This window comes from Gnatocerus cornutus, chromosome 5 (assembly GCF_029298725.1).
Source record: "Gnatocerus cornutus isolate USDA-ARS CGAHR chromosome 5, icGnaCorn1.1, whole genome shotgun sequence".
NCBI lineage: Eukaryota > Metazoa > Arthropoda > Insecta > Coleoptera > Tenebrionidae > Gnatocerus > Gnatocerus cornutus.
The window spans coordinates 15,490,203-15,501,315 of NC_142237.1; the positions used below are offsets into that span (position 1 = coordinate 15,490,203).

At 32.7% G+C, this 11,113-nt stretch overlaps 1 protein-coding gene across 2 annotated transcripts; it reads left to right on the plus strand.

Annotated features, from left to right (window-relative positions):
• Positions 1 to 692: 692 nt before the first annotated feature.
• Nha1 (Na[+]/H[+] hydrogen antiporter 1) lies at positions 693 to 11,113 on the plus strand. Of its 2 annotated transcripts, none has more exons than XM_088035417.1 (6): positions 693 to 845; positions 7,441 to 7,680; positions 7,956 to 8,067; positions 9,232 to 9,606; positions 9,652 to 10,528; positions 10,577 to 11,113. In XM_088035417.1, the coding sequence occupies exons 1-6, from the start codon at positions 797 to 799 to the stop codon at positions 10,892 to 10,894; spliced, it is 1,971 nt and encodes a 656-aa protein (XP_087891543.1). In that variant the 5' UTR covers positions 693 to 796; the 3' UTR covers positions 10,895 to 11,113. The 2 variants fall into 2 exon arrangements, with proteins under 2 accessions (XP_087891543.1, XP_087891544.1); XM_088035418.1 differs by lacking the exon at positions 693 to 845 and adding an exon at positions 3,855 to 4,082.

Below are 11,113 nucleotides of genomic sequence, written 5' to 3' on the forward strand. Positions count from 1 at the left end.
ATTAATAATTCTTTTGTAAATTAATTTTTATAAATTTTTATGATTTTAACCACAAAAAATAATTAAATTTAATGTTCTAGTGCAATAAGCATGTGAGATCACTTTTATTTCAAAAGACAATGAGATTTGAATAAAATCCAAGAATCTCATTTATTTTAACAGCATATCTATTAATCGTTGATTTATCACCTCTCTCAAGCTATTAAATTGGGTATCTGCGATTTCCATATAGAGAGATTCAGTAACTAAAAAAAATTCTGGAAAACTACTTGACGTGTCAATGCACCTGACAAATTAGCGACTCAATAAAAAATTACATTTTATATCCAAGATAATATTTGCGCAGCGACTTAAGTCATTCCTTTGAAAATCTGTCTTTAAGCTTTAAATCAATTTTGTCAATATTTTGCGAAAGGCACTATTTGAACTTGGTACTCTTAAACTGACATCATTACGCCAAAAAGACCACGTGTCTCGCTAATCGTCATAATGAACCCATTCAAACTCCTTTAGCACCTTCAGTCTAATTGTTTATTGATTTTAGAGTATCTTCCATCGATCAAGATTTTTAGCCCGAGACACCACTGTGACGTCTTTTTTCAACAACCGCCTTTGTTCTACAAATAAACGCGAATTTCCGACTTGAATAACATGGTTATAAACGACTCTTTTATTAATTGTCCACTACAAGTACATTAGGGTGTAGGATGTTGCAGTCGGCATTAATCTCCTATTGCGCAGCGGTCACTCGAAAAGATTTGAAATGCCAATTGTGATTTTAGTTTGAACGGTCAAAATGTCTGCGATTTTAATGAAGCCTCCACGAATTCGAATTTTTCAGTCATGTAAGTTTGTTTGTTCAACTCATAATTGAATTTTCCTTGTTACATTGTTTGCAAAACTATTATCTTCCCGCGATCGCTATGATAACTGAAGTGAACTGGTAATTTTCGTGCGTTAAAACATCATATGATGCAGGTTTATTGGAATAAATAGTAATTAGCATGTGTTAAAGTTATTATCGTTTGGTGCTAATACCTGTCATGCTAAGACATAATGCATGCTAATTTATGCAAAATTGGGAAAGCTTTGTATTTTTTCTTCCGTTGGAATCTTACTAATCCACCTCGTGCTGGTCGTGCCAGTTTGTTTACAATATTACTACCAATTCTGTGGTATTGACTTGGATATATAAAATGTTTATATATATATACTTAACCTTTTTAGTAATTTCGTTTAATTCTCAAAGGCACAGCATGTTATTCCAGTGATTTTTTTTTAAATTACGTTATGGAACCGGAAGTAAATAAATTCTTTACATTCCGGAAAAGCTGTGCCTATTTCTTCATTTCGGTTCATATTACAGGTTTTTAAATCTTAATTTAAATTTGAAACGCAAAAAGGTAAGTGAAACACCTCGCCAACAAATTAATCACTCATATTAAGTTACAAATTCTTCAGTTAATCTCATACTCATATTTTTGTTTTCGCATGCTCTGAGTATCAAAATAGGTACATTGCATTATCACATTTTTACATTCATGGATTCTAAATATTTATAGTGTCTCAGTTTGAAAATATCACTTTTAAAGGTCTTTCGATCATCTAAATATTAGATTAGTTAACAAATAATAATAATTAAATAAATTAGATTTTTTTGTGTAACGCATCTCGAAATCAAGAAGATTTATTGTCAAATGTTTCCGTCTGAGTTCTACACCACGGACCTAATCTGGATGAAATTCCGCATTATTTCGAATAATGATTAAGTAAATTGAATACAATTTTAATTAGGAAAAAAATGTTGAATACAAGTCTTCCAAAATCTAGAGAATATGAAAATTCGATAATTTAAATAACTTTCCTTTTCGCGCCATTTTCATGAAAAATTTTAACTCAGTCATTGCAACTGCTAAAAAATTGTGCGTCATTTCTACGTTTTAACTTTACAAGTTTTCATCATGTCCTTTAAAATATGTAGTACCTAATTACTTTTAATCCTGTTAGTTTTTAATTGTTTAAAAAATCGTCTCTGAATTCTAAAGTTTTTTTAGAATAGTCCTGAATAGGAAATGATCTTAATTTCAGGCATGAGATTAATCAAATGTCAAAATTCCAGAATCGACAGTACTGCCAACATCACGGAAAAAAGAAGTAGAGGGTTCGACAACACTTGTGGCCACCCCTAAAAGCGTCTTTAATTTAAAAATAAACTTACAGGTGACCAAGCTCTAGAATCTGTCAAGAAAATTGTTTTTTCACCAATAGTTTGTATTGTATTTTTTGGCAATTTTAAAGTTTTTGTGAAAACAATTGTTAATTAATTTTTTTTTCAATATAACTGCATAAAAAATCCCTCAGTTTTTTTTTCAAAATGTTCAAAACGATTTGCACAAAATTTAAAATAAAAGTTAAAATTTTTAAACATAGTTAGATAAGTTTAAGTTTAAGTTACATAAGTTTATATTTGCTTAACGTCGCGACGCCAAACTATCGGTGATAAAAACAAATTTTTGCATCAGATTCTAGAGCTTTGTCATCTATAAGGCTACGTAAATTTTCAATTTTTATTTTTAAAATTAACCACAATTTTTTGATGGCCACAAGTGTTTTACGAACGTACCCAATACAAATTTTCGTATTTCCTTTTTGAAATCTTTTCGCTGTACAATTTTAGTAACTACAGCAAATTTTATTTTCTGCGTCATTTACACGCTTTAACTCTGCAATTTTTCATCAAAAAAATTTTAGATTCCTTTTCGTGCTCCTGAATATGAAATGATATCATTACAAGCATGTGACTAATAAAACGTCAAAACTCCATAACCGACAGTGTTGCCAACATAATAAAAAATATATGTATTTTATTCTTTACAAAATTAGAAACGGAATTATAACTTATTATTGTATGAATCAATTCTAAATCAAGTTATTCGATGAGTTTACAAATAAAGATATTTAGACCAGTCACGGCAAATAACTAATTAAAACGAACTTAATAGACAAAGTTATTGCAGACATTGTAGATCAATTGATCGAAACACAGTTTGGGTGGACCCCAGATCAAAAAGCAATGAATGGAGAATCAATAAATCAAATCTTAATTATATTGGCAAAATTTCCTTTTCACCGGAAGGCACGAGGTGGACAAATATGGACTTATCAACATAACACAACGACTAAAAAGGTAATGAAAGTAACTGATAACCAGGTAATTAATGCAAAGGAAGGTTACAATTGAACGAAAAAATGGTTTTAAAGGAGCGCACAAAACGAAAAACCAAAAAAGGTGAGCTTTGCTACTTTTCAATGCGAATATTAAAGTCAGTTGGTAACCGAAGCGGTTTATGTCACTTTAAAAAGCAGTAAAAGCAGAATTTGCATACTAATAAAGGCTAAATAAAATATCTTAAATTGCAATAAAAACGCATAAATGCCCACGAAGATCGTCCCAGACCTGCTTTACAAATAAATAAAATCCGTCGTTATCACATGGTGGCGATTTCCGATTTTACGACTTTTTTCAAAGGTTGACCATTCTCGAAATGCCATCGCGATTAAAATCGATTTTCATGATTGGGATCGTTGATTTTGACACTCTAATTACGGATGATCTCTTTTAGCTCTGATTTCTTTTATTGTTTTCCAGTTTCGATAACATGTCATCTGGCACCAACGTCACAATTTTCTCAAAAATCTTTTGCTTGTGAAATGTTTACAATAAGCACACATGTCAATAACAATTAACGTTTTCAACTACTCTACAAAAGCCGTGACGTAACCGCTTCAGGTATAACTTGCAGGTGTAGGTTAATTCATCTAATTCGTTGTCAGTGCAAGTTAACGCAACCACCATAATATATAAGGTAGCGCATGCCATCAGACCATTCATTTGAACAATAAATGAAACTCTGAACCATGAGGTGCATCAGTTCGTGAAAAACATTTAAAAGCACAACAATAACCGCTTGTGTCATAGAATTCAATAAACATTTATTATTAACGATTGTGGGAAACGTTGCAGTGCCAGGATTATAACCTCGAAGTGCATGTGCCACATCGGACATGAAGATTTAATCCAGGTAATTTAAGATAATTAGTTAATGAATAAATTGGGAGCGTCCTGCAAAATTTCACGAGCTTTTTTAGTACGTCACTCTATTATTTCTTTTATTCGCATCTCCTCAGGTTACATTTTAATCAAAATCGAGTGGATTATAGTTTACGGGATGTTTTGTTGCGGTAATTGGAAATGTGTCCGGTTGCCATTGTCTTAAATTATCACAACTATCATAATCGAATTACGGGGCAATTTGGCGATATTTTGAATAGTAAAAGTGGTGCTAATTTTGGCCACAACTTATTCTAATCGGTGGGAGCTTCCTCTTTAACCCGAAGCAGTGGGCTATATTTCATTGTCATAACGCTTTAAATATTTAAATGAGTATTCATGGGGAATTATTCGATTTCCGATTACAAAATTTTCCTTGTCGGTTTTAAGCGCGATTAATTTCTCAAAAACATACGTGTGGTTCATTGGGCAAAAAATATTACCACCCTCATCTAAAAATAGCCACCCCATCACGAAAAAGCACAATCAATTTTCTATCAATTTTAATCTAAATTTACGCTGGTACACTTATAAATGTCAACCGCTAGCCCACACCGCGGATAAAACTTTTATTTCAGGCGGATTTGACATGCTATCGTGAGGCTGTATTCAAATTATGAAAGGCTATAATTTATAGCTTCTGGCCCATGCTCGCGTTCTTTATTAAAGAAGCTTTCTAACAACATTTTGCGTGTTTCACTATCAACAAACAGGTGGTCTATAATAACGAACTGCACGTAATGCAGTTTACATCACTTGATTCCCAATTAACTGCTTTATTTGCAAATCGTGGAATCTTCAAATTAGGAGCAATCAAAGTGTCAGGAGGATGTTATTATTTCATAAAAAGTGTTAAGGATGTTGTGATTGCATAATTATAGAGATCGATAGTTTTCACACATCACATGAAAACAGACATGGACATATATATTTTTACATTAAAATAGTTTAGCAAACAAACGGTTCGGCTAATTAATTTAGTTTTTAGAAGTTCCTAATCGAAATTATATTAGACATAAAACACAACCGTCAACTATAAAAAGCACATGTTTACATTGTTTATTAACTATTTAACTTACCCAAGAAATTTAATTTACTATTTAAATATTTGAGTCACGCTTTCAAGTTTTTTTGAAATATTGCCGCTAATGTTAATTCGTAAACTTTTTGTAAATGGTAAAGTAAAATTTGAAATGGGTCAGCAGCTCTGTCCATCATGATTGACATTGAAGATTATGTCTACAATGACATCTTTGCATACTAAATAATATTAACCTGAAATCATGAAAATGACTTTATCTAAAAATTGAATTTGAGGTAAAAAAGAACTTACGGAAAATACGTTTTCTTAAATTTTTCTTTCATTTTTTTTACCATGGAGTGATTTTCTGGATTCTTTTGAAGATGATATCAGAAGATTGATGAATCAATTAGGCTTCAACAGTTTTAATTCAAATTTTGTATTTTTTCCATCTTTTTATTTCTTCAAATATATTCTGTTTTTTCGAACAGTAAATCAAGCTTTTTAGACAGTTTAAAGTTTCTGAATTTTTATCAATTTTCAGTTTTTGTAGCTATTGTAATTTGTAACGCGCCTTGGCCTCAATTTTTTTTGCATTTTTATAAATTTATTTTCATTCAATTCAATTTTCTAGATTGACTCTTAAGTCAATTTTTTGTCAACATTTTTGTAGCCATTTTTAGAGTTTCCGGATTCCGCATTTTATTATTTTAGAGACCAAAATTATTGAAACTTTGACAGTTTTATTCCCAAATCATAAAATTTGAAAATTCTACTACTTTTGACTTGATTATCAGCTAAGCTAAATATTAAAATTTTAGGGCAAAGAACTTTCACAGTTTTACAATTAAATCAGTAAAATTTGGAGATTTTACTACTTTTCATTTATTTATCAACACGCAAATTTTTAAATTTAAAGAAAAGTTCAGTTTTGAATCCCAGAAAATCGAGGTTCGACTGTATTATTCTAAAGTGAAATAGTTCCACTCCTCCATTTTCATCCAATTTTGTAAAAAATAAACAAACAAAAACAAATTAATAAATCATTGATTCAAAATGAAAATATCTAAAATTTAAGTTTTAAAATAAAATATTGTATAAAACAAAACCAGCCGGATTCGAAATATCTATAAAACAAAATTGGATAAAAAACATTTTTTAAAAATCCGCAATAATTCTATTATTTCAAATTACAAATTACACCGTAAAATATTGCAATAACATTTACCTCGTTTTTCACCATCACTGACATTGAACAAAATATAAATATTGCAATTCATTTTTTGTTATCTCTCCGTGCATACAAAAATAAACAATAACTACATTTGGAAAAAATATTAATTAGGTTGCTGCAATTTATAAATTCAGTGTCACTAATGCGGTTTTATAAACGCCCAATAAATCTAAGATGTTTACAGCACAAACCGCATAAATTACTGTAAATGTCATCATGTCATTATTAATAAAATATTATTAGGTGTATGTAGTCATAAATTTTTCTTACAATTCATTTACATGGATAGAAGAAAGAAGCGACAAAATTAGCAACAAGCCGTGCTAATTTTTAATTTCACAGAGCATTGTGGGATTTATTATTAGTAAAATCAGTTATGTCACATCATTCTTACGTCAATAAAAGTGTTTGCAGGTTCGCATTTTAGCCGCAAATTCGTTCACAATAAAAAAAATTCTAATTACAACTAGTGCTTTGTTTATAAAAAAAACACAAAAAGATTCTCATTTATTAATCAAAAATCCCGATAGGTCAAATGATTCTTCCGTGCTCTTGAATAAATTACAAATATTAAACATAGACTTGTTAAATCTATAATAATAACTAAATTACGGTAACAACTTCCAATGCATGTCAGGAAATGATAAATTGGCTATATTTCCACTATTGTGCCGCAAAATAACAGATAACTTGTCATTATTTCTGTACGCCCGCCGGATTGATTTTTACAGCTCATCTCGTCATTTTTCCGGCGAATCAAAGTTTCCTTCAAGCGTTTAAAACGGAAATGAACGCACACCTACACGGGAAACGATCATTAGTTTCATTAGCATGGGAACAAATAGTGTACAAAATAGTACTTACAACAAATTATGAAATCCTTGAGATCATACCACGATTGACCTATTTAAAACGTACACTTGAAAACCGTTTTACAATTTATGATTCATATCACTTTCCGAGCCCATAAATGGTACTAACGGACATCCTTCCATGCTCTACGTGTCGTTCATCCATGAATCACGGCGTACATTATAATGAAACTTCCAAAGAATTAAAAAACGTTTTTTGCAGCGAAAATGTCAGTCGATCAAAACCCCATCGTTTCCTCGGAGCCATCGCCGACTTCCCATCTTGATGTTCCTCACAGCCACAAAGTCAGCATAAATGGCCACGACAATTTAGGCTTCGAGTCTCCCAGAAGCCGAAAAGTCTCAGCGAATTCAGATCATGCTGAAATTGGTCCGGTTCGGAAAAAAAGTATTCTTCACAACGCACACAATGTCGATAATTTAAGCTTACCGAGTTACAATGGTAAGGAATGAACATGATTGTAATCAATACCACATACTATTATTTCAAGTTCACATTATTGTGGTATTCTTAGTTCTCACCTGGTGGTGGCAAAAGCTAAATTTCGTTCCCAACAATTGCTTCGTTGTAAGCACAATTATGTTTTTACAAATTCCTTGACATGGCAAAAACGTCGATATGGTCAACTAGTGGCTTTTTTGCCTTCAGTCGTGGTAAACACGAGACATGAAGAACAATAGAATTTTGGTGTGAATTCTCAATGGTTTGGTTTGCAGAATCTGGTAAACAAATTAATGGGGACTTAAGGAGCAAGAAAAACTCAGTCACAGAGTCCGTGCATTCCAAAACGAGGTTTTCGGATATGGAAGATAATGATAACAACGACAGGTCAGTGTTATTTGCCCTTCAATTTGTTATTTACACCTCCATTTATGTCGTCATTTAATTAAGATCATATTTTCATTAATAATAATGTTAAACATTTGCTGCTTTATGCTGGTTCAAACCACTTTTATGGCAAAATTGATGAACGAAGAAGTTTAGATGGCCGCAGAAGAAATTTTTATTTTCACATTAGAATTGCATCAATTTGCAATACTATTGTTATTAATTGACAACAACAAATTAAAAAGTCAAACACAACAAAAATAATTCTTTATTGAATCTTCAAGTTCAGAAACATTGAAAATAAAATCCTCGCAAGTTAACACCACATGAAACTCTTCCGTTTATCCGTCAAATCTGATGGAACTAAAAAGATTCAATATGTTAAAGTAAAAATTTTAAGATGACTCATTATAATTAATTATAATTACTTACGGTCCACTTCTCACTTCACTTAACACAGATGTATAAAAATCGATGCGTATGTGGCAATGTCCACCAAATTACTGATATGTGATTATGTGAAGATTATTTTTTGAATTACGTAAAATGAATAAAAAAGAGAACTGATTACGTTTTAATCCGCTGATGGCTTGCAATTCATTCTTTTTTCACAGCTGTAGTTTACTATAAAAATTATTATATAATTTTAAATAATAAAATAAACCGACGATTTTTAACTTCTTAATTCACCCTACCGGGAAGTAGTGCTGATTTATTTAAAAATAGAAGAGATTCTAAACAAAAATTTAATAAACAAAATTATTGAAAGTTTCCAAAGCGTATTTTTTTTTATTTTTACGGGATCAGTTTTGTAGATTTCAAAAATAAATAATTTATTAAATTACTTATTTATTGAACTATTTATTCGAAAAATCCTTTCAACCTCTTTCTAGGTTTCTAAAATTACGAAATAGATTTTAAATATTCTATTTTTTACTTTTTTAAAAAACTTTAATCTATTCAGTTATTGATTGGCTTATAAATCGCAAAAATATTATACTTTAGAATTTTTTATCTTTCAGGTTTAGGTTGACGGTCCCGCTTGAAACATTGTTACTTAACACTCCCAGACAGCGCGCCAATATTTGCCTCTTTCATTACCAATCTCTTGATTATTGCGCTATATCACCATTAATAACTAACACGTATTTGTTTAAATTTCAGGTCATGGTGGTATTTATTCTGCCTAAGATGTCGACAAAAAGAGAGCCACCCATCCTGGGAACCTTCAATTTGGCCGAAAATCTGTCCATATCCGTTTTGTTTCACCTACAGACAGTTCTCCAGGATAATCGCCCTTTTCCTAATCGGCGCATTAGCCTGGTGCATTCTGTTTTCTATCGTTGGAGAAACGGCAGCTCCAGGAGGTCACCTATTCCAGTTAATTCTTTTGGTGATTTGTGCACATTTTGGAGGATGGTTGATGAGTTTAACAACTTTACCACGGTTAATTGGAATGTTGTTTACGGGTATTTTACTCCAAAATGTCGGTGTTGTTAACATCGACAAGTCTTTTGCACACATCACCAAGGAGCTAAGGTATGATTATGATGATTCAAGCTAAAGATAATGATGATATTTCAGAAATATTGCTCTAGTGATTATTTTGATTCGTGCTGGTCTAGACTTGGACCCCAGCGCCCTCAAACGCCTAAAATTCACTGTGATCAAATTAGGTTTAATTCCATGGTTCTTAGAAGCTGCGTTAGTGGCCGTTCTGTCTCATTTCATTTTTTATTTACCATGGGACTACGCGTTGTTACTTGGTAGCGTAGTCGCAGCAGTTTCTCCCGCTGTCGTGGTCCCATGTCTTTTCAGACTACGTTCCAAAGGCTACGGCGTAGCTAAAGGCATTCCTACTCTCATTATCGCGGTATCAGGTATCGACGACGCCGCCTCCGTCGCTGTCTTTGGTATCATCAAAAGCATAATGTTCTCAAACGACTCCATCACACTCCAAATTCTCCAAGGCCCGATTTCCATTATTGGCGGATTGGGCTTCGGACTACTATGGGGAATCCTATGCAACTTCGCCCCTGAACGCCACGATCCTTTTATGGTCCCATTACGTATCCTACTCCTGTTATTAGGAGGCATGGTTTCAGTCTTCGGAAGCGAACTGATCGGCTACGGAGGCGCAGGTCCTCTAGGATGTGTCGCCGCAGCGTTCGTCTCTTTATACTTCTGGACAAACCAGGGATGGGAGATCGATGACAACCCGGCAGCAACAGCTTTTGAAATTTTCTGGATGATATTCGAACCGATACTCTTCAGTATCACCGGTGCCCAAATCAAACTCAACGAACTTGACGGACAATTTGTCTCGATAGGTTTGGGGATACTTATCGCCGCAACAGTTGCAAGAATTGCTGCAACTATACTGTTAGGAATTGGCTGCAAGTTGAACTTGAAAGAGAAGATTTTTGTGTCATTTTCGTGGATGGCGAAGGCCACAGTGCAGGTAATAACGGAAGTTTGAGGATTTTAAGAGTTTAATTGTTTGTTTAAGGCTGCTTTGGGTCCGGTTACTTTAGGGGTGGTCAAAGCGGGCACCCCGGAATACGACTATGCTGAGAAAATCTTGATGATCTGTATACTGTCCATCATCCTAACCGCCCCAACGGGGGCTATTTTAATAACGCTGAGTGGTCCTCGTCTGCTTACTAAAACAAAGTTTCCTGAAGTACCTGAAGGATGGCGAAGAAGTCATCGACCGTCTATTAGAGATATCAGTATTATTGATGAGGAGGAAGAAAGAGACGATAATATAGAAGAGTCCATGTCCACAAACCTCAGTCAGAAAGATTCTCCCAAAATAGAAATGTAGAATTAGAAAATTGTATTCAATAACTGAATATTACTGTATTTTATGAAAAAGTGTAAATACCCTTTTAACAACATTTGTGTACATATAGAATAGGTAGAAGAAACTATTTTAATACGAATTTAATGTGAGCGGTCTGATATTTTTAACGAACATTTATTGAAAGTGTAGAACTGGTTCCACAACCTGAAATAAAGTTATTACTTTTTGTTTTAATATGAA

Coding starts and splice junctions, on each gene's coding strand:
- Nha1 (XM_088035417.1), top strand. CDS start 797: ATGTCTGCGATTTTAATGAAGCCTCCACGAATTCGAATTTTTCAGTCA. Junction 8,068..9,231: donor GATAATGATAACAACGACAG/GTCAGTGTTATT, acceptor TTTAAATTTCAG/GTCATGGTGGTATTTATTCT. Junction 9,607..9,651: donor CACATCACCAAGGAGCTAAG/GTATGATTATGA, acceptor ATGATATTTCAG/AAATATTGCTCTAGTGATTA.